This window comes from Sceloporus undulatus, chromosome 5 (assembly GCF_019175285.1).
Source record: "Sceloporus undulatus isolate JIND9_A2432 ecotype Alabama chromosome 5, SceUnd_v1.1, whole genome shotgun sequence".
In the NCBI taxonomy this organism is placed as follows: domain Eukaryota; kingdom Metazoa; phylum Chordata; class Lepidosauria; order Squamata; family Phrynosomatidae; genus Sceloporus; species Sceloporus undulatus.
In genome coordinates this window covers 129,620,678-129,644,666 of record NC_056526.1, presented here as the reverse complement: position 1 = coordinate 129,644,666, position 23,989 = coordinate 129,620,678, and the positions used below count along the sequence as shown (strand labels likewise).

At 39.2% G+C, this 23,989-nt stretch overlaps 2 protein-coding genes and 1 long non-coding RNA gene across 5 annotated transcripts in view; 2 read left to right on the top strand and 1 right to left on the bottom strand.

Moving 5' to 3' along the window:
- Positions 1 to 16,013, top strand: part of TRAPPC11 (trafficking protein particle complex subunit 11) — a 39,498-nt gene extending 23,485 nt beyond the window's left edge. For 2 of the 3 annotated variants that reach the window (XM_042467224.1, XM_042467223.1), the window contains 10 exons: positions 1,460 to 1,608; positions 1,978 to 2,099; positions 5,424 to 5,543; positions 6,438 to 6,503; positions 6,592 to 6,748; positions 7,337 to 7,448; positions 9,630 to 9,721; positions 10,893 to 11,026; positions 11,712 to 11,879; positions 14,660 to 16,013. In XM_042467224.1, coding sequence (XP_042323158.1) covers positions 1,460 to 1,608; positions 1,978 to 2,099; positions 5,424 to 5,543; positions 6,438 to 6,503; positions 6,592 to 6,748; positions 7,337 to 7,448; positions 9,630 to 9,721; positions 10,893 to 11,026; positions 11,712 to 11,879; positions 14,660 to 14,704 — 1,165 coding nt within the window. In that variant the 3' untranslated portion in view covers positions 14,705 to 16,013. The remainder of the gene's footprint in view (positions 1 to 1,459; positions 1,609 to 1,977; positions 2,100 to 5,423; positions 5,544 to 6,437; positions 6,504 to 6,591; positions 6,749 to 7,336; positions 7,449 to 9,629; positions 9,722 to 10,892; positions 11,027 to 11,711; positions 11,880 to 14,659) is intronic. The other variant, XR_006103981.1, reaches the window with a different exon arrangement.
- Positions 1 to 23,989, top strand: part of STOX2 (storkhead box 2) — a 337,882-nt gene that overhangs the window by 127,524 nt on the left and 186,369 nt on the right. The gene's annotated exons all lie outside the window — the stretch shown is intronic.
- Positions 17,264 to 23,989, bottom strand: part of LOC121930637 — a 33,676-nt gene continuing 26,950 nt past the window's right edge. The window contains exon 2 of the long non-coding RNA XR_006103984.1: positions 17,264 to 18,925. This is a non-coding gene — a long non-coding RNA (uncharacterized LOC121930637). The remainder of the gene's footprint in view (positions 18,926 to 23,989) is intronic.

Here is a 23,989-nt window from a genome sequence, read left to right as displayed (position 1 = left end):
TATTATTATTATTATTATTATTATTATTATTATTATTATTATTATTATTATTATTATTAAGCTTTATTTATAAAGACATGACACAAAAGGAGAAGGGAAAGATGGTGGGGAGGGGGCCTCTCTAGTAGGATAATACAGTGCTCCCTCGGGTTACGAAATTAATTCGTTCCGCGGCTAATTTCGTAACCCGAAAAACCTTCGTAACCCGAATTGCCATAGGCGCTAATGGGAAAAAAAGCCGCGGCTCTGCCGCGGCTCCATTTAAAACAGCGCCGGCGTTTTTTCGTAACCCGAAAAAACGTTCGTAACCCGAAACAATAAATCCCTATGGGATTTATTCGTATCCCGAAAAATTCGTAAGCTGGGTAATTCGTATCCCGAGGTACCACTGTACATATAAAATACATAGCAATACAGGAAGTGATTCAATAAAACAGACAACAAAAGAACATCAAATAGCAAGTGACAATTATGCAATGCCTGGGAACGCTTCTCTGAACAGGATGGTTTTCTGCTCCGTTTTGAAGCTGGTTAAAGAAGTGATGGCTCTTGCTTGTGGGGAAAGAAGGTTCCAGGAGTGAGGGGCAGCGAGTGAAAAGGGGCGAATCTGGGATGGGGCAGAGGAAATCCTGGGCTGTGACAGCAGGCCTTGACTACCAGAACAGAGGGCCCTGGTGGGGAGGTGAGGACCTAGATATTCCTAGAGATAACATATTGATAAAATTAGTGAATAATGAAATCCACAAAAGGCAAAGCTGCAAATGTGGAGGGATGAGTGTGCATTGAGGACACAGATTCCAGCTTGATATCTTCACAGGGTCGGAATTAATATTGAAATTTAAGGAGTATCCTAAATCTCTTTGATAATTCTTTTGACTTGAACTGAAGTCTTGAAAGAGCATTTGCCCTCCCTTCCTCCACTCACTTGATTTGATCAAGCAAGTGAAAGTTTCAGTCTATCCACTATCTTCCTAGAAAGAAAGCCCTCCTGTTCTCATCCCATCTTCTTTGCTTTCCAGGCTAAGAGATTTCTCCCTGCAATACTGCCATTGTATGTGGATTGGTACCTGCTCTTAATATTGCTATTTCAGTGAGCTTGTTGTCAGGATTCCACATCTGCTATCAGTAATGGTATTTTGAAAGGAAAGTCCCTCCAAGACAACTGTACTAGCCCCTCTTTGGGTTGGAGCCTTGGTGAACACACACTATCTTGGGTCCTTAGTACAGCATCCTAAGACCCATCCATTCATCATTAAGTTTGTCACATTGTAAAAGTGTGGAGGGGGAAGATTGGAGGACCTTTGAAAGGTGTGTGGGTGAAACTTAATTGATTTGTTCTGCTTATGTTGCATAAAGTATAACTAAATTTGTGCCATGATTGCTACAGCTGGCTGTAAAACTAGGCTGTAGGGAATGTTTAAGATGCTGCACACAATTTACTTCTTTTTTTTAATTAAAGGATCATTTCTAGAGTGCCAAATATTTCTGTCCAGCTTAGTCATGAACCTCCTGCCTTGACAAATGAAATGTACTGTTTGATTGTGACAATCCAGTCACATGAGAAGACAATTGCCAAAGATGTAAAGCTTACAGCAGGCTTAAAACCAGGTATTCATTATGTATTCCTTATTGGTTCACAGTTCCCATGGAATGAGATGATCTGATTGCAGGAGGAATTAAGTTGCTCTTATACCCTGTAGAGTTGCAAGATCTGACATGGGAATAAGTAGATAATTGAAGTAATGGTTGAAGACAAAATGCTCGCCACAACTGAGAGTGCATTGGCTAATAAATCTTACCAGTTTGAGATTTCCTTGAAACAAAATTATTGTAGTGGCCTGATTTCAGTGGATTGCTGCTTGGTTTATGCATGGATTGTGACTTGACTGCCTTTTGGCAGGCCAGTTAAAAATGTCTCTTCCGTTTGTTGCTATGGTAGACATAACAAATAAAATATCTGTTTTTCCTTTTTTATAGGTCAGGATGCAAACCTGACTCAGAAAACTCATGTGACTCTAAATGGAACAGAAATGTGTGACGATTCCTATCCGGCCCTACTTCCTGATATCCCTGTGGGAGATTTAGAGCCAGGTGAAAAGGTAAATTGCCCTATACTTCATAAACAAATATGAAGATGTAGTGGTGGAATTAACGTTTTACTGAATAAAATGTGATTGATTTCAATTAATGCCATTTATATTGTCATGACAAAGTTTATTTAAATTACTGCTTTAAATTAAATTACCTTTTTTTAACCTATGTTTCTTCAGCAGTGATTCAAATTTGGCCACTGCAAAATTTTACTTGCACAGAGTATTATTTGCAATTTTTCATTCTTGCGATCAGGATTTGAATCATTTTTGTCTCAAAGTATATATTTTGAATGCCTTCTTTTTTTTACCGCTAGAAGGAATGTCTGTAAAAGGTTGCCATAGATAATGCTTATGGCCCTGACATTTTGAGATTAACAGCAGAATTCTGTCCATAGCAAATCAGAAATAGTTTTATTGAGTTCAATAGAGCTTACTCTCTAAAACAAAGCAGTATAGGCTTACAGATTCAGGATACTAGGTGATAGTTTTTGAATAGTTTACATCAGTCTTTACTCTGCAAACAGAACAGCATACCATAACTAAATGCTTATTGGTTGACATACTGAGGCAAAATTTGGTATTGATTGTGTATCTACACTCAGTTGTACCCACTGGGTCTTGGTTTGGACCTCCCATGGATACCAAAATCCGTGGATGCTTAAGTCCCATTCAATATAATGACATAGTAAAATAGTGACCCTTATATAAAAGGGTAAAATCAAGTTTGCCTATGGTAATTTATATATTTTAAAAGTATTTTCAAGATGTGGATAAAAAATCCATGAATAAGGAAGGTTTACTGTAATCCAGTTGGTGTTGCATTAATGTCGAAAGACCTCCTTTAAGCCATTCTGTAGAAAAGTGTGCCTTCTTGGGCTGTTTTTGGGCCCCTCTGTTTTGCTTTTGCCTCCAAATGCACTCTAGGGGATGTGGAGGGCATTTCTATTACATTTGAAGCTCACAATTTTAGTCCCCTGGGGGCAAGGGATACATCTCCACCACATTTTGTGCCCTTGCCATCTACAGTAATTTAAGCCCAGGAGAAGCCTTTTTGAAACCCAAAACATAGTCTCTGATACTTTTTTTTTTAAAACTCACTCTGTTCAATTGTTTGTCTATCTTTCCTAATGCCACTGGCTTGTTTGGTCCAATCCCTCATAAAATTTAAGCACAGATAAATAATCTGTCCAGCCTGTGTCCTTCAGTACCTACTGTACCTTTAGTCAATAAAGCATACCATTAAAATACTGAATTTTCAGGAAATGATTACTGGTACATTTTCTTGAGATGAAATACTGAAATGATTGTCCATGTTTGAGTACAGTTGACCCTTGAACTTTCATGGGGGTGAGGGGCACAAGACCAATGCGAAAGTCAAAATTCGTGAATAAAGCAGGGGGAGTGAGACCAGTGCGTGTGTGCATGCCTACCTCACGTCTGAAACCTCAAACAGCTGTAGCAAGCTCTCTAAGGCGCTGAAAGGGCAAAGGACTGAGCGTTTGTGGCTCTCTCCTTCCCTTCCAAGGCTTCAGAGACCTCTGGGGGATCTCTCTGAAGCCTTGAAAGGAGAGGAAGGAGAGTGTGTTTGTGGCTCCCCCCTTTCCTCTTGAGGGGCAAGAGCAGTGTGTGTGCACCCTCTCGGCTGTTTCCTCCGACCTTGGCTTTTCCCTCACTCATGGGAAAAGCCTGGGAGGGATGGAGGGGGAGGAGTGTGTGCACACACAGCTAGGAACTCGTGAATAATCAATCCGTGAGTCCCAAAGCTGCAAATGTCAAGGGATGACTGTACTAGGTAGTTCATTGTGAGTATAAACACATCTGAGAATAACTGATTTCTTAGAAACCAAATAAATTAGATTTCAAAAAGATAAATAAGATTTTTTTAAAAAAAGGATGAATGCAATTCTAGATTTCTCTTATTTAAAAAATAAGTTTTAACTGTTAAATCACATCATAAGCATGCCACATCTGTTTTTCCCCACTCTCATTAAATAACCTTACATGCTGCCCTGATTGACCTCAAAGGGGCGGGATATAAATAAAATTTTATTATTATTATTTTTTATTACATTAGAAATATTGTTGTGTGCCTTTAAGTCATTTCTGACTTATGACTCTCTAAGGCAAGCCTAGCACAGAGATTTCTTGGCAGGATTTCATCAGAGAGGCTCTGAGAGTGTGGCTTGCCCAAGGTCACCCAGTCGGTTTTCATGGCTGAGCATAGATCTGAACCCTTGACTTAGAGTCCTAATTCAGAACATAAACCACAGTGCCACAATGGCTCTCTCTGTTGGAAATACAAATTGCAATAAAAAGACTGATTGCACTTAAAATGCCTTTAATGCAGGAGTGGGTCTGGGGCCAACTTTCTGCCCTGGGACCCTCCAAGGGTTTCAGTAGTTTTGAAAAATTGATACATTTGCAATTAAATTGAAAGGGCAGCATATTTTAAAAAAATAAAGTTTATTAGAAGCTTCTGACTGATACACATATTTTGAACAAACTTCCAGAAGAAATTCACTTGCCCTTTGAGCCCCGTTTTGGAATAAATTAGGAATAATATGAATAAAGTTTATTAGTATTATTGTCAGAAGCGGCTTGGCTTGGGAAATATGGAAGATTTCAGGGCCATAAAAACAGCCCTGAATGGATCTCAGGTGCTTTCCTCACACCTGTTTTAATGTCAGATGGACTTAAGCTTGAATAACATGATTTGGGGACACACACACACACACACACACACGTATGTGTAAAGCAATTAAGTGGGATTTATTCAGGTTGAGTATCCCTTATCGGAAATGCTTGGGACCAGAAGTGCTTTGGATTTTTGATTTTTGAATATTTGCTTATACATGGTGGGATATCTTGCAGATAGGACCCAAGTCTAAGCATGACATTCATTTATGTTTCTTATACACCTTCTACACATAGCCTGAATTTTATACGTGATACTTTTAGTACTTTTGTGCATGAAACAAAGTTTGTGTACACTGAACTATTGAAAAGCAAGGTGTCACTGCCTCAGACACTCATAGGCAGTTTTGGATTTTGGAGTCTTTTGGATTTCTGGATAATGGATATTCAACCTGTAACTGGTTTGTTCCCACAGTGACATCAGAAGAAATCTAGAATAAGAAATGATTAATAATAGATTAATGGTCACATAAAATTCAGAAAGACTCACTAATGCTTTTGAACATGACATTGCTTTACATTTTAAAATTAAAGCTTAAAATAAGACCTTTTCATTGCTGCTGTTAAGCCTTGACTCTTTTTTTGTTGTTGTTCTAACCTGTATTTCTTTGCTTTGTTTGTTTGTTTGTTTGAAAGTTGGAAAAAACTATATATATTCACTGTGGGACAGTTGGTACAAGGATGTTTCTTGTGTATGTTTCCTACCTCGTGAGTGCAACCATTGAGGGAAAAGAGATTCTCTGCAAGTGTCACAGAGTAAGTTGGACTAACTAGAGACTTCGGTTTTTAAGCTGGAAAAATTTTAAGTGTGCCTCAGTGAGCATTAACTAGTCAAAGTTAAATGGCTTTTATGAGTGTAGTGTGTATATTCTGTTGAAATCCTCTAAGAATTAACCCTTAAAGAGGGATGCATGTCCTGTACCCTGATGATTGTATCTCACACCACTTTAGGTAATATTGAGAGTAGAAAATTTAGTAGGATGGGCTGATACCTAGGAGGAAAATTTAGTGGGATAGGTTGACCCCACCCTCAAGGTCCCCTGTCTCTTGGGAAGCAAAGAAGTTCATATGGTCAAACATGCTCCAAACTAGTCTTTGTAAATGGGTCCTTAAATCTGCACATTTGTTTCCTAACTCAGTAAAGATTGCCCACCCCCATTACCACGCGCACTCACTAAGATGAAGGAAGGATACAGTCTTTGAGATGAGTTTGTGTTTTCTGAGATGTCTAGGTTCTCACTTTGAAGACTTTGTCTGAGATGTAGTTATACACTTGGCTTATCATTTTCTAATAATGGATCTGCTTTCAAGAAATGTGACATGCACATATTATTGTATGTTTAAAAATAAATGGATGGATTGGCTATTATAATGTGACCAACTCCATGACCACATTGAAAGTAGAGGTAGGAAAGGTAAGAAAAATGGGAAAATCCTGTCCCCCTCCTTTGTCACCTTCTTTTTTGCTTCTCTTCCTGCCATACATGCTCAACATGTTTATCAAAACGATGCATGTAATTGGGATGAAAATTCAGCATTGAGAAGGAAAGGGAAGGATATCAGTGGTTGCTTTTTGTTTGTGTTTTTTGGGGCAGGGCTACCCAAACAAATCAGAAATAGAGGCTGGCTTGTTTTTTCTCTTATACACAGGATGAAACAGTTACTATAGAGACGGTGTTTCCTTTTGATGTAGCAGCTAAGTTTATCTCAACTAAGGTATGTGGTGAAAACCTAAAAGAAAACATAATCTGGATAAGCAGTATGAATAGTGAAATAACCTACCCTTTGTTTGTCTTCCAAATAGTTTGAACATTTAGATAAAGTCTTTGCAGACATACCATTTTTACTGATGACAGACATCATAAGTGCTTCACCTTGGGCCCTTACTATTGTAACCAGCCAGCTGCAACTTTCTCCTTCTATGATGCCAGTGGACCACTTAGCTTCTTATGTGGAGAATGGTGAGAAACTGAACACTTATTTTAAAAGAACACACTTCTGCAATAGCAGTTGAAACAAAATAGAATATATTGGTAATACATTCTGCCTAAAGAAGATGTGTGTTTTTATTTAATTTGATGGAATTTGTTTTTTATTTGTATAATGTAGGGTTGATTTTAAAAAGCAGATAGGAGATTCCTTGCTTGGTACTATACCAGCATGTCCACCCCTACTAGGCCAGCATCTTGTCACATTTGCTATTACAAATTTACAAATTATTTTGTCCAATATGACTTAAACCCAGGAAATCTTGCTTGATAGACCAGGGGCATCCTTAGTAATCTATATTTCTACCTACTTGTGATGAAATGATTGCAATTCAGTTGATTCTTCAGTATAAGTTATCCTTCTTTTTTTTTCCCTTGGGAAGTGCAAGCAGTGAAACAGAACTCAGTATGATGTATGGTGTGCATGTAATCCGTAGAGTATTTAACTAAATTTACTTTAATATGTATATGATAGATTATGTATGTTTCAAATAGGTTTTCAGATTTAGTCAGCACCAAAGTCATTTTTAAAGTTTATACTTACTCTATCTTTTCTAATAGTTGTCTTACAGACAAGTGAAAGTGCTAGCGAATGTTTCTGCCTTCGTTGCCCACCAGTTACTGCTGGCCAAGGTGGAGTAGCTACTGGAAGTTATGTAATCACCTGGAAGAGGTAAATATTCCTGTCTGCATCTTTAGAGATATTATGGATTTGTGTCATATCTTTGTTCCCATACTGACAATTACAGTAGAATCAAAGCTCAAACCTTCTTGGATACTATTTAGACAAAATGGACAAAAAGCTTTTTTAAACTGATTTTTATTTTTTAACCCAAATCTCATAGTTATTTGAAATAGAGGCTATAGAAAAACATGCATTTGCAAAACATCCTACAGACACAGGTCCCTCAAGAATGCCATCCATCCAAAGTTCTGTGAGCATGGGTTTTCTAGATAGAAAGGTCAGATAAAGCAGGGTGGCCTTTCACCATCTACACAAAGTGTACACCCAACTAAGATGTTTACCCATTGCTTTTGCCATGTTTTCAGCAGAATGCAGTAGAAATAATTTCTGTAATATACTGTTAAAAGCAAAGAATTTCAAATGTTTGTCAAGTATGTTGTGGCATAGCTTTTGGATAGAGTTTAAAGTTCATTTTGTGAAGTCCACTCTGTACTTTACTCGGGCAATTCTTCATCTGGCTTATAAAAACCTTAGGAGATTCTATAAATAAATGGCATGATTCAGATTCTTCCCATAGTTTTTTCTGACCTGCATAGTCATGTGTTTCAGAATTCCACATGAAGGCCAAAACTGAGTGCCATGTGACAGTCTGTACCTGCTGTGCATGGGATGTTCTACTTCCATTTTCATGGCATAAATCTGGTTATCCTTACAGTCCCAGTCAGATCTCTGTAAGAATGTTGAATAGACTCTGATCCAAAGTGGGCAGTTTGAAACATTTTATAGCAGCCTTTACTTATACCATATGGAAATGCTTTGTTGTGCCTCAGTTCCAGTAAGCATATAGTTCAAGGTAGAAACCATATAGTATTGTATAGAGAAGTCTAAATTCAAAGGCCAGGGTCTATCTGGAAATTTCCTTCCAGGTGTCAACCATTCCTCAATTAATGCCTTTTCTGTGGCATTGATACTCAAAATTCAGATCTAGAAAAATCTGTATTGATTAGAAAGAATTGTTGAAACTAGTAAAGTTAAAAATCAAAAGTAATTTGTTTCTCTTATTATTTCTTCCACACTCCTCCTTAAGGCTTGAAGCAGGATACAGCATGTTAAAATACAAAACACAACTGAAAACACATAAAAACACAATTGAAAACACTGTAAAATAGTTAAAATACATTAATAAGAGCACATTCTTTAGAATATACAAATTAAAAAGTCATGATTTAAAATTGACTGGGTAAGCCTGCTAGAAGAAATATGTCTTTAATGCTGTTTTAAATGCAGTTAGCATTTTCAGCTGGGGGCAGCAGATGAAAAGGTGCTCAGAAACTGTTGCCAGTTTAGTCCTGGCCAGTTGGAGCAAACATTTTCCAGAGAACCTGACAGTACAGGGTGGATTGTATGGGAGGAGGTAATCCTGTAGATAACTTAGACCTAAACCATGTAGGGCTTTAAAGGTAATAACCAAAATTTTGTACTTTGCCTGGAAACAAATTGGCACCCAGTGGAGTGAATTTAGTTTCTGGAAATGGTACAAAGGTAGCCCAGTGTATAGTGCATTGCAGAAGTCCAGCCTTGAGGTTACCAGTGCATGCACTATCATCTTTTAGTCCTTTAATTCTAGGAAGTTGTGCAGTTGGTGTATCAGCCAAAGCTGATACTAGGCGCTCCTGGCTATTGCATATATTTGAACTGACATTTGGAGAGACAGATCCAGGAGTGCTCCCAAACTGTGAAACACAATCTTTCAGGGGGAATGTGCCCCCATTCAGAACTGGTTGACACACCTCCAACCCCAGGTTAGGACTATATTATATCTTGTTGCAGTTTCTTTGCCATCTGTGCTGTAGTCACCGTCCTTTATGTCACTTTTCAAAATATTACTTGGACTTACTTACAAATAGAATTACAGAATTCAGTTTCTATCACTTAAATTTTATGTATGTTGTTTGTTCTCTTTCAAAGGTGTTTTGTTGCAGGGAGAACAGAAGAGTCTTCTGACATTATAAAGACTGATTCTAGCTTCTGTTCCTTGTAATTTACTTCCCACAGATTATTTTTCTAATACTGTTCTTTGCCTTTTAAACTGTGAAAACTAAATAGACATTTACTACTGCCATTCTTGTGAATCCTCACGTTCAACATTTTCTCTGTGTCTTTTTAAAGGACCTCTGCTGTGAAGAGCACACCTGTTGTTAACACTGTGATCACACTCCCACATGTTATTGTAGAAAGTATCCCACTCCATGTGAATGCAGGTAATGTTAATTCATACATAAAATAATAATCTACCTCATGTGCTGAATTTGTAGAACTTTGTAATTTTTGTTCAAGACATGAAAAGACATTTGGCAGAATATCATTAAAGTTTGCTTTCCATGTTTTTCCCCCCTAGAGTGGCTTTCCATATTATGTGAAAAGACTCTCAGTTTTACATTTGCAGTTTTTCTGATGTCTTGCATATGTTTTTAACTATGAATCCCACTATCCACATCAACATCTTTTGTTGAACTAAAGTGACTTCTTAAATACTGTTTTGTCCCACATAAATAAAACACTACAGAAGAATTATTCACTTTTTTCCATCTTAAATCCCACCATTTAAATGGTAAAGCATAGATTAAGGAGCATTGTATGGTTCTAGTTACATGGTAAGCTTTATGGCCCAGCAATAATTTGAGTCCAGAATCTTTGGTTCAGGTCAATTACACTAACCAATACCCAGCACTGGATCCCTTGAGTGATTCCCTAATCTTAAATGGTAATCCAAACAGAAAAGTTTCACTGTCTTCACCCTAAGCTTCTTGCAAAGCATATTGCCAACCTTTTTTTTTCTTGCCAGGGCTTGTTTGACTGGTGGAGCTCTGCTTTTAACTTCAAACATAGGCTCTAAAAAGTCTTTTATTTTAAGCTTTTTAAAAGTCTTAATAAAGTTGATATTGCTGAAATGGCACTCTGGTTTTAACAAGTCTGTGAATGGATTTCCCAACCACCTGACTTCTATTGACTTTTTGCTGATTTGAAGCCCTCAACAGCTCTGTTTCTAAAAACAAAATGCTGAAATTGGCTATCCTGGTTCCATTTTTTAAATCCATGCTGTGACATACCATTTTTCTCTTTCGCTTAGTACTAATGACTGACACATGAGTGACAGGTGGAATTTGCCTTGCAGCATTTCAGCAACTTTCAGAATCTGAAAAGAGAAATAATTATTTTTTTTTTAAATTTGTTTTTTGAGTTCTGCTTTCAGCCAGTGTTTGCATGGTTACTCCTGTGTCTTACCACTTTTCAAAACAGTTTTAATCTTCATTTGTTTCTGAGGTAAAGAGTCCTCACAGTGTTAATGCATTCCTGCAAACTTGTAATAGAAGTAAAAAAATGCAGCTTGCTGAAATACATGTAAACCATTGTTGTACTTTCTGTCCAAAGATCTGCCCTCATTTGGTCGAGTTCGAGAATCCTTGCCTGTAAAATATCACCTACAGAATAAGACTAATTTGGTTCAAGATGTGGAAGTGTCAGTAGAACCTAGTGATGCCTTTATGTTTTCTGGCCTTAAGCAGGTATGGGTTGTGACATGCTTTTCAATCTGTTTGAATCCTGTTTGCTCTTAATTCTTCAGAGCATTATTGTCTACATTAGTGCAATTATCACTCTAAATCATTAAAAAGAAATGATGTATCTAACTATGCACCATTTTGCTTGGGCAGAGAAAGTGAAACCACTAGTACAATTGGAGTTAGGAAAGCACAGTGTCACAACTTTTTAAAATTTGTCCCATCTCCTCCTACTCATCTTCATTGGATGGCCAGGTTCTAGTAGAGATGATTCTCCCTGTCCTCTACTTCCACACCTCAGTGATTTTATATACCCTTACCATTTCCCTCCCCATATTGTTCAAATAAGCATGGAGGATTGTTACCCTGAGAATAGGATGCTATTACCATATCCCATAGTGCCTTGCCCACCATTCTCTCTTTCCTTCTCCTAGTCAGCTACTTTGGTCTCAAGGGAGCAAGCTTTTTCTCTGAGAGACCCAAGAGTTCACTGCATTGAGCATGCGCATATGACTTTCTTTCCAGCACACAGATAGTTCTCTGTGTGACTTTATAGCCCTGATGGCTTTCTGCACTTCTTTATTGGATGTGTTTACCTGGACAGCAAACTCATTCACTGTCAAAAGCATAGATTTTCTGCCTTCTTCCTCTGTTGCTGAACTCTGACTAGAGATTCTGGATATACTTTTAGATAAGGTTGCGAATCCTCCCTGGTACTGAGCAAGAAATGTTATACAACTTCTATCCTCTCATGGCTGGATATCAGCAGCTGCCATCACTGAACATCAATCTGCTGAGGTTTCCACATTTCACTAATCAGATGCTGAGACGGTTTATACCAACACACATCTTTGTAAAGGTAAGTTGAAATAATGGCAACAAACCTTTTTTTTTTTAAAAAAAAAATAGAGCTGTTTTTGCACTTTTAACAGTGAAATAGATGCAACTTAACTACAGTGGACCCTTGTTTTACACTGGGGTTTGGTTCCAAGATCCCCCATGGATAATAAAATCTGTGGATGGTCAAGTCTCATTAAATATAATGAAATAGCAAAATGGTGTCCCTTATAAAAAATGGAAAATCAAGGTTTGATATTTGAAATTTATCCTTTTTTTTTTTTGAACATTTTCAAAACGTGGATACTTGAATCCGTGTATAAAAAATCTCTGTATAGGAAGGGCCGACTGTATTTCACGTTAGATTTGAATGATCAGCTGACTAGTTTGGACTTCTAAAGTAGATACAACAGCTGTCTTTGAATTACATAGCATAAGAATGGAGTTTGTTATTTGGTTAATTGTTATCTAGGGAGGTTCTTGCCTGAACATGGAAAAGGCTCTGTATTTATTATTTAATTTGGCTTTTAAAGAGGCATTAGGTTGAGACTGGCAGATAATGTTTTACAGGGATATCAGAATATCCTTTCATTCCTGAAAATGTGCTTCAGTGTTCAAATTTCTGATGTTGAAGTAATCCAGATTAAAATTAGGTTAAAAATCCAGTTGTCAATCCATATTTTACCACCTTGAAGAAGGATGTGCTGAAAGCCTACAAAAGAGAGGTAGGGCTGAAACACATGTGATGCCCCGCTTGTACAGTACATCAGTGTGTTCAGTGATACATGGGCATAGCATAATCATGGAGGCTCCCCCCCCATACATGCTCCCTTCACCCCATGCCCCTTGTCAGACTGTCTAGTTTGTGTATGTTGTAATTACATCCATTGCATTATTGGCCAATGCATTTTTGCTTTGCCACAGTCCCGTACTGGCACCGGGCTGTTCAGGTGCCAGTATGATGATGCATATTTTCACCTTGAGTAGAAGTATCACAGCTTCTTTTTGCTCTGATTTTTAGCCCTGGATTGTGCTTTCCTTTCACTTTTCACCAAGTTTCATCTTATTCATTATCTAAGCCAGGCTTCAAAGTGGTTAAAAGCCGCTTTATTTGGCCAGTGTGGATGACCCCAAAGTCTTTCTCTGCATTATGAATTAAGCTGTTAAATCAATTTGGGAATAAGTGGAATTGCAAGAAGCCTAAAATGAACTCAAACACTGATGTCTTCATTGGAATTAGGAATTATAAAGTTGGTGGGTCTCTCTCTCTCCCCCCCCCCCCCCCCCCCCCCCCCCCCCCCCCCAGTTTCACAGTAGGAATTTTACAGGGGGCTAAGCTAGGAAAGGACATGTCCAGGCAGACAAAAAGGCTAGTGAAATCCTTGAAAAAATGTGAAATGTTTTCTGTGAACTATACAGTAAAAACCAACCTAATGCACAGTGAAGAGAGTTTGCATTCTGCTTTATTGCATTACAGCCAGAAAGGATGGGTGTTTCCCACATATTCTGACAATCAATGTGCCTTTTAGAGCAGTCATCTGCATTTGCTGCCAAGTAGAGACAGAAACCTGCTGCTAAAGGGGAAAAGCTGTAAGCATGCCCTGAGTTGTAATCTGTTCTTGGCAATATCTTGAGCATTTTTGTTTAGTATCTTGATGTAACACCCACTTGTAGCAATCTTCTGCTCTTTTTATTTTCTGAAAGCTAGATGAGGTTTTTAAAATCTGATAGAAAAATAGGATTCTTCTGGTGCATGCTGGGAAATTTCCATTTATAAGGCAGAAGCATTTCCTTTATAGGAATAAAGGACATTGTTAGTCCCACCAAATAGCAGACAATAGACACATGACCTTTACTACTGGAACAGCTTAATTGAAATACCAAAATACAATAAAATAAAAGGTGAAGGATGCTTCCAATACCACTGGCATTTGCTTCTGCCCCCACTTTTCTGTCTGTGATGCAGTGGACACCCAGCCAAATTTTATTGACTCTGTTCTTCTTTTCTGAGGGAGAGGGAGCTTTACTTAACTGAGTTAGAAGAAAATGGTCAGATACAAAGAATCCATGTATGAATATAAAAACTTACTGTGTTTCTACAAATAAGTGAATGTTATAAAGATATTTGTTACCATGATAACCTAAACCTGAACTTTCCTGTAGCCTAAGCTTAATAATGTTGGTTTTAACAGCTCTTCAGCATGTCAGTCTCAATAGGAAATGATTGCATTAAATATGCTTATGGGCAATCACTGTAGGTCCTCATAAGCAGTATTCCACTGCAGTATACCGTATATACTCGACTATAAATTGACCTCATTGACCTCCTTCAGTGTGTGTATGTGTGTGTACAGCAAGAAAGACTCTAATTGAGGCTTTTTGCTTCAGCGTTGGTTTCAACTTTGATTTCAGCCTTCACCCAGACAGCTCTGGCCAGCAGGAACAGGAGAGGGACAATGTTTGTTTGTTTGTAAGGACTAAGAAAGGACCCTTTCTGTTTGGTGCAAGAGAGAAATAAACTACTGTGCTGACTGCATGGTGAAATTTGAAAGAGCGGCTATCACATTACCACACTGACCAGTAAATATGTCGACCTGGGATTCTGGAGTCAATTTTGGGCATAAATATTTACACTTATAGATGAGTATATATGATAATTATGGTAGTCAGTTTATACTTTCAGGCTTAAATTAATTCTGAAATACCTGAAACTAAGGTTGGCATGAAGCTTGAGCACTGTAGGGTTGTACAGTTTCAGACTGAACATAAATATTAATTTTGTCCTTTCTTTCTTCTCTAAAGCCACAGGGACGTCAGCCAGATGATGCTTCTATTGCTGCTGCATAAGTTATGCACAAGTGAAACAATTTTGCACAGAATATATAGAACTCAGATTCTTTTTCAAACCCCAAATTTGCTGAAGCTACAGACGAAAACTACATTTAGATTGGTAACAATTGCTACTTTCAACAATATCTCTTTCTGGACTTGATTCTAACAAATAAATATACAGGAAACGCTGGTGCTTTTATTTAACATACCTTTTTTATTTTCTTGAAAGTTAAACAAAAGAGTTATTTATTATGTATATAAAATATTTTTGCAACATGAGTGAACTTTACAAAAAAGAAAAGAAAACACAATAATTCCAATTTCAGTTGTGTTGTCTAGAGGTGTAATGCATGTGACTTTTGTTGCAATAGCTCCCCTCCGCCGCATGCTTTATAGCATTGAAATGTTTCTTCCATATAGAATCTTTTTTTTCCTGCCATTCTGTAGTCCAAGAAAAAAAACCTGAAGTCATTCATAGCTTACTGTTTCAGCAGGATCCCCCTGCTTTGCACATGAGGTTTCCAGGTGTTGAATGAATATAGATGTCATTTTGTAGTAACCTGTTGGTGCTTGAGTCTTGATGGCTTCTAGTAGTGATTTGCTAGCTACTCTAATCTTGCTTTTGAAGGCTTTTTTCTTTTGCAGGAAGAAGAGGGAACTTTTCTGGTGAATATTTGTATCAAAGGGGGATTTCACAACTCAGAGAAACTGATGGTTCCTGAAGGAAGCTTTAGGCTTTTGTACAACTCAAACGCAAAACCCAGCATCTTCAGGCGCACCAGTTATTCAGTATTATTGACAGTGTCTTACTTCAGGAGCATAGAAAAGCCCAGATAATATTGTACAAAGGAACAGTGTGTTCTGTTGGCATAGAGGTACATATTCTAAGAAATGCTGGGCACCCTTGCAGAAATATCCCATAAGCTAAAGACATTGTGGGCTTTTGTAGACAATGTGAAACTTCTGATCAGTGCATACATATATAAAACATACTTCTTCTTTAGTGTCTCAAGACAGACCTGCTGTCATTTATTGGGTCAAAAATATTTTCTGTTGTAAACTGTAGTGAATATTCTTAAACTGGAAATATTTTAAAGAAAAAGATCTACACTACAGCAGTATCATTCAGGCGTAATACTTTTTTACCCATTCAACTCATCTTTATCAGGGAAACTGCATGCGGAATCCCAGTTAATTAGTTAACAGAAATTCATCCTATCAATGTTAATATGAGATGGTCTTCAGAATATTAACAGTAAATCATGTAAATAAAAACTCTTTTGTGAGACTTTCTTCATTGTTTAATAAATTAATTTAAACATTAGTTTTCATGGTGGTGTTCTTGGTGCCAAAGAAATTGTGAGCTGGTGTATCATTCTGGCTAACAGTGTAAGGCTTGAGTATCTTTCCCTTTAATTTCTACCTTCCTTTACTGTTCCATGCAGTTCCAGCTCATACTGCTTCAGTACAGTACACATTCTGCAGTCCTCTGTAGCCTTGATCCTTCTTCCTTTCCAATATATTTCTGCCTGGGACTTGTACTCTGCCACCTTCACTACCTCAGGTATAGAGGTTTCCCACTCTAAACAATTCCAGCCTTTCTGCCTTTAATGCCTGGAACTTCCTTGGAGGAATATGTCTCTGGCTTCCTCAAGTCACTCTTCACAATCTACTGTATATTCTCATTAATCCCTTGGCACAGCTTAGTGTTTATCCCTTATGGAAACTTCAGTTTCTGTGAAACTGAAGACATATTTTTGCCCTGTGTGCCTGAGGGGGTGCTAAAAAGTTCTTAGCCCAACCCACTTTCCAAAATCTTATTGTAATTTTGTCACAGTAGCTTGAAAGAATGTTCTTTGTATCATAAATTGCCAGTTTGCAGGATTGTAGCTCTAATGCTGAGTTTTTTCAGATAATTGATGGAGCCATCTCAGTGAAAACTGGAAATTTCAGGTGTTGAACTCTGGGCTTTCACGAAGTTCCTGTTCCTCCAAAAGGAAGAGGACCTGTGACTATCATATTCAACTGTGAAGAAGTGGCATGGCAACTTTCAGCATGGAAATTTTGAAACTGAAGAGGCAGCAATGTGGGAGGCCTTGACCAGTATCAACTCCTAAATTGTTGAGCATGTTCATGATCTGATTTTGGCAGTTCAGCAAATCTCAGTAAAACAATTGCTGAGGCACTAGAGATATCCTAAGTTTTATAATTCATGAGTGGTTGGCTATGGAGAACCTATCAGCCAAGTGGGCACCAAAACATTGGAATGCTGACCAGAAACAAAATCAAGTAAATACCTCCAAGTTGATCTTGCAACATTTTGAGCAATCTAGTGATAATTTTTGGACCAACTTGTCACTGTTGATGAAACGTGGTTACATCACTATGATATGGAGTCCAAACAACAGTCTTTGCAGTGGTGGCACTCAGGTTCTTCATCCCTGAAAAAATTCAAGGCTCTAAGGTTGTTATGCCCAAATGGTTTAGGCCATCCGTTTTTATCTGAAAACGTGTAGTGGAGATACCCAAGAGAGAATCCCCCAACAGGGCTGACACAGAAACAAGGATACCAAATTTGGAATTTAATCACTATACATGTAACATTTATTAACTCACAAACATAACACATTAAGTATCAAGAGAGCTCTCTCACACACACACATATACTCACACACACAGGTGGCAATCTGCTGAAGTTGGTGATCAGTCGCCCTCACAAAGCTCATGAGAGTTCCCGCCACTGCGGTTGCAGGAACACACCTCTGGTTTGGAAAGTCTTTCTTTTAAGGCCTTCTACTTTTCAACATCCATCACCCTTTTTCCTTTCTTCAAGAATCCTTTCCTTTAATGTTAACCAACACCCTTAGATTGAACAGTTCCTTACATCCTTTATTAATCTGTTGCTGTTCTCACAGTTCTGGACATCTTACAGATAGGCAGCTGCACCCAAGGTTTGGCTACGCCATCGCACATCAGCAGTTTTCAAAAACCCTCGTCTCGCTTGCCAAGTAACTCCCACATCATGCATTGTGGTTCTCCATCTTGTTTCAGCTCCTCATTGCCACTAGAATTACATTCACTCCTCACATACTCCTCGCAAGGTCAACAGGAAAGGTCATGGCCAGATGTTTTTTGGGATAAGGAAGGTATTTTGATTACTATCTTTAGAAGAGCCAAACAGTTAATGCAGAATACCGATCTAACTTGCTATGCCAATTAAAGGAGACAGTGACAGGAAAATGGTGAGGTAGTCTGCAGAAAGATGTTCTTTTTTTTTGAAGGACAATTGCACCTGCTCACAGGTCTGGCAAGACAATGGATGTTTTGAAGAATTTGGGGTCTGAGTATATCCACTCTATTCACCAGATCTTGCTCCATCTTACTATTTCTGGTTTTCTAACCTTCAAAAGTTTGCAAGGAAAGACATTTTTGAATGATTCAGAAGTGAAAGCAGCAGAGCAGTATTTTAGACAATCCTTTTTGAAAGGGTTAAAGAAACCTGAGAAACTATTCTGGGTGAATATGTGGAATAGCATGTAAATTTCATGGCTCTAGGTCATTACCTTCTTGATTGGGCCAAGAACTTTTCATTACCACTTCATACCAATACCCTCATCTTTCCCTGTGTCAGATTTTAGATTCATAAGCTGGGTGCAAGGAACTGTATCTGTGTTGTTGCTCTGTAAGACTGTATGTCTGTGATTGGTATAAAAAAATGAAACTGTTGAGGGATTCAGTATCACAAAACAAGACAGATATTCTGAAAATAAAAGATGAATCAGTACTTAGTGGAAAAAGTAAAAATGTGGACCCTATAAGAATTAACTCCAAATATTATCTAGTGAAGACTGGAATCTCTTTATGACAGCAGCCACTATACCTTGCAGCTCTTGTGCTTGGGATAATAATGGGGCAGTATTTTAACTTGTCTGTGCTGGGGATATTAGTCCTGGGATGCATACTCCTAGTACCTGCTATATTTAGGAACAGAAGGCAATAAATTTTTAAGGGGTTGGTTGAAAGAGTATCCTCACATGAAGGTGAAGACCACTGGGATATGGATGAACTCAGTGAATGAAACAACTATATAAATAAAATGCAGAGAAAACCAGAAACAAGTGTAACCAGAGGTGCATATATACACATTCCCTACCATCAAAAGGCATTGATTGGAGGAGGTGGGACTTCTGTTCAAGTTAAGACTGTCACGTGCTGAAAACAGTTCAGGGTAGTACCCTTAGTAAAAAAAATATGACATTAAATAATAAAAGCAAAAGAAAACTATTATTAAAACATTTTATATCATCTCCCAGCCCAGAAGGGCTCTTGGGGGGATGAACAAACAAAAGTCATTTAGGGCTTTATAGGTCAACAGCAGCACCTTGAATTGAACTCAGAAGCAAATTGGAAGTCAATACATCTCTTGTAGGATTGGTGTTATATGGTCTCTAAAATGCACACCTGACAGCAGTCTTTTTGCACTAGCTGCAGCTTCCAAAGACAGCCCCGTGCTTTAGGTAACTCAGGTATGAACCACTGTGGTCTGGTCTGCCTTTCCCAAAAAAGGTGGACAAAGGTGTTCTTGGCCACTGTAACACTGGCTTTCCTATTTATTATTATTATTATTATTATTATTATTATTATTATTATTATTATTATTATTATTATCCTTTATTTATAAAGCGCTGTAAATTTACACAGCGCTGTACATACAATCTTTTAATTGGACGGTTCCCTGCCCTCAGGCTTACAATCTAAAAAGACACGACACAAAGGGAGTGGTGGTGGGGAAGGGGCCTCTCTAGTAGGATAATACATATAAAATACATAGCAATACAGGAAATGATTCAATAAAACAGACAACAAAAGAACATCAAATAGCAAGTGATAATTATGCAATGCCTGGGAACGCTGCCCTGAACAGGATGGTCTTCAGCTCCATTTTGAAGCTGGTTAAAGAAGTGATGGCTCTTGCTCGCGGGGGAAGAAGGTTCCAGGAGTGAGGGGCAGCGAGTGAAAAGGGGTGAATCCAAGATGGGGCAGAGGAAATCCTGGGCTGGGACAGTAGACCTTGACTACCAGAACGGAGGGCCCGAGTGGGAAGGTGAGGAGAAAGAAGGTCTGATAAGTGAGGAGGGGCCAGCCCATGGAGGGCTTTAAACGTCAACAGGAGGAGCTCATACTGATTGCGGAAAGGGAGGGGGAGCCAGTGAAGGGATGCCAACACAGGAGAGATGTGGTCAGAGCGGTGGGTGGAAGTGATAATGCGTGCAGCTGAATGCTGGACAGAGATTAAAGGACGGAGGTGAGAAAGAGGAAGCCCAGCCAGGAGGATGTTACAGTAATCAAGTTGTGAGACCACTAGGGCATGGACCAGGATCTTGGCAGTAGAGGCGGAGAGATATGGTCGGATTTTGGCAATATTGTATAAAAGGAATCTACAAGCCCTGGCTGTGGTCTGGATCTGAGGGATACATGACAGAGAAGAATCAAAAATAAAACCAAGACTGTGGGCTTGCTGAACTGGTTGAATAGAAATATTGTCCACAGATACAGAAAAGGAGTATTGAAGGGTGGGCTTAGGAGGAAAGACAAGAAGCTCTGTCTTGGACATGTTGAGCTTCAAACGCCGATGGCACATCTGCTGCGAGACAGCTGTGAGGCAAGACGAGACTTGCTGTTCAAGCCTTGGAGGAAGGTCAGGGGTGGAAAGATACAGCTGGGTGTCATCGGCATACAGATGGTAGGAAAAACCAAAAGAGCTAATGAGTTTACCTAAGGACAGTGTGTAGAGAGAAAACAGAAGGGGACCCAGAACAGAGCCCTGAGGAACTCCAACAGATAAGGGGACAGGAGATGAAGTCTGACCACCTGCAACCACTGCAAAAGATCTGTCTGACAAATATCTAAACCAGTCGAGAACAGATTCTGAGAACCCAAGGTCAGACAGTATATCAACTAGAAGGCTGTGATCAACAGTGTCAAAAGCTGCAGACAAATCAAGAAGGATGAGAACAGAGTAAAGGCCATTAGCCTTGGCCTGTAAAAGGTCATTCGAGATCTTAGTGAGAGCTGTCTCTGTAGAATGCCATGGGTGGAAACCAGACTGAAAGGGATTGAGGGTGGAGTTGGCTTCAAGAAACTCAAGACAGCGAGAATAAACAACCCGTTCCAAAACTTTAGAAAGAAAGGGAAGAAGAGGAATCGGACGATAGCTAGACAGAGAGGAGGGGTCAAGAGAAGTTTTTTTCAGAATTGGGGAAATGAGAGCATGTTTGAAGTCTGAAGGGAAGGAGCCTGTAGAGAGAGAGAGATTGAAGATATGGAGAAGCGAGGGCAGAAAAGAGGGAGCTATAGAAATTTGAAGACGAGTAGGAATTGGATCAAGAGAACAGGTTGCAGGTTTGCAAGAGTTCAGAAGTGTAGAGAGTTCATCCAAAGAAGCAGGAGGAAACAGAAATTTTTTTAGGCGAGGGCGAATGAAGATTATGAGCAGAAGAAGAATCAGGAGGGACTATCTCAGAGAGAATAGTGGTAATCTTTGAGACGAAATAATTAGCAAAGTCATTAGGAGAGAATGATGAAGAGACAGGAGGAGAGGGAGGTTTAAGCAAAGAGTTGAAGCTGGAGAACAAACGCTGTGGGTGCCTCTCATTGGCGGAGATCAATGATTTGTAATAATTCTGTTTTGCCATAGAGAGGGCGCGTGAGAAGGAAGAAAGAACAAATTTGAAATGGATAAAATCAGCCCACTGTTTGGACTTTCTCCAAAGACGTTCGGCCACTCTAGAGCAGGACCGGAGAAACTTAACGATGGGAGTAAGCCAGGGCTGAGGCCTAGTCTTAGAGGAAGAAGTGCATACAGAGACAGGGGCAAAGCGGTCAAGAGTCGAGGAAAGAGTGGAGTTAAATAAAGACATTGCTGAATCAGCAGAATCCCCAAGATTTAGGGAAGAGAGAGATAAATCCAGGGTCTGACCAAGATGGTTAGAGTCAACAGATTAAAGGTTATGAAAATAGCGTTGAACAGTATGACGAGGAGGTGGAGTATAAGTGAGAGCAAAGGAGATTAAATGATGATCAGATAGTGGAAAGTCAAGTGCCAGGTAGTCAGAAATGGAGCAGTTTGTAGCAAGAACTAGGTCAAGACAGTGACCGAGAGAATGAGTTGAAGAGTTGGAATGTGGTTGGAGGCCAAAAGAAGCTAGCAGAGAGTTAAAGCGAGATGCTGTAGGGTTATTGGAATCATCAACGTGGATATTAAAGTCACCTAGGATCAAAGTGGGGACTGAATCTGAAAGAAAGAATGTCAGCCATGATTCGAAGTCTGAGAGGAACTGGGTGACAGGACCAGGAGGGCGATAGATGACTGCAACCCGGAGCTGTAGAGGAGAAAAGAGTCTAATAGGATGAAACTCAAAGGAAGAGAAATGATAGCTGGGGGGGAAAGGTAGAACTTGGAACTGGCAGGAGTTAGATAACAAGATACCAACCCCTCCTCCTCGACCCTCAGGGCGGCTTGTGTGGGAGGAGAGACCGCCAAAAGAAAGGGCAGTGGAGATAGCAGTATCATGGGCTGGGAGCCAGGTTTCTGTGAGAGTGAGGAGGCTAAAGGATTTAGAGAGAAAAAGGTCATGAATTACGACAGTTCCAGAGGGAACAGAGGAAGGGAAGCAGGGAGACAGGGAGAGGCCGAATGGGGATCAGGTTAGGAGAAATGTGGGAAGACATGGGAGGGAGGGGAGTCACTGCCCAGTGAGCAATGGGAGAAGGTGAGACAATGGCAGAAACAGGGGAGAAAGAAGAAAAGCTGTAGCTGGCTCTCTGAGGTGGTAAAGCGGCCTTGAGGCTGTTGCCAACTCAGGCCTGCTGAGAAAAAGTCCAATGCAAGCAGGAGGTGGAATTCCAGGAGCAGTGCTGGCTTCAGGAGCACCCCAAAGCTACAAACCTGATCTTTTAGATGGAAGAGCAACCCCAGAACAGGTTGCAATCCCAGTCCCACATTGGTTGTTCTACTGACCAGCAACACTACAGGAGGAGACGTGTGCTTAGAAAGTATGCATTTCAAATATTAAATATTCTTGGGTGGATTTTGCATGCTGATTGTGTTTTTTTTAAAGTTTTTTTTTAAAAAAAATACTGTTTAATGCACAATTTTAAAGAGGTGGAATATTTTTTAAAATGTGTTGAACCAAAATACACGCATGCCGACAGTGGGGGTGCATTCACTTGTGTTTATTTAATAACCTTCTAGTAAAAAGACAGTTCCATTGTACAATAGCCTGCAGGTCTAGACACACCCTCCAACGTTCTGCCATTCCTATGACAAGATCAATAAAGAAAAGTGCTGTCTCTTTGACTGAAAAGGATTAGTTACTTTTTTTTTTAGTGCCATGGTACAATGTGATTTTTCATTCACCTCCCCAGCACCTGCTATTTTAAAGTAATGTATGGGTTCTTAAGCTATTTGCCAGAGATTGCTCACAGTAGAAGGCCAGCATTTTTTACTGCCTGCCATCATGAAAAGTAATCCCCATTAGATGTCTGGAGGTCAATGTGGATTCATTATCTTTTACTTTTTCCCCCAAGTTGCTTGTTTCTCATTGATTTTCAGAATCGTGTTCTCTTTGTGCATGTTAATTCTTCAATAGTTTTAGTTTTTAAAGTGTAATGTCATGCATGGACATAGCACCTCAGAGAGCAATGACACAACAAAGATTGTATCCCTGCACTCAGTAGTTCACAAATTTGACAAGGGAAGGGAAACAGGCTCCAGCTTCTGCTTAAAAACCTCCAAAGAAGGAGACCGCTACTCTCTCAGGAAGTGTTGAACAGCTCCACTGCTGAACAGCTCTGTCAGGAAGTTCTTCCTAATGCTGAGGTGGAATCTTTTTTTCCTGTAGTTTGAATCCATTGCTTCAAGTCCTATTATCTGGAGCTTCAAGAAACAATCTTGCACTATCCCTTCAAATATTTAAATAGGGCTACAGTATTACATCTTAACCTTCTCTACTGCAGGCTAAACATACCCAGCTCACTAAGTCTGTCATAAGGCATGATTTCCAGACTCTTTACCATTTTGGTTCCCCTTCTCAGAACATGCTCCAGCTTGTCAAAATCTTTTTTGAACTGTGGGGCCCAGAACTGGATGCAGTATTCCAGGTGTAGTTTTACCAAAGCAGAATAGAGTGACACTATTGCTTCTTTCAATCTAGATACTATACTTCTATTGACACAGCCTAGAGTTGCATTGACCTTTTTAGCTGCCACTTCACACTATTAAGTCATGTCAACTTGTGG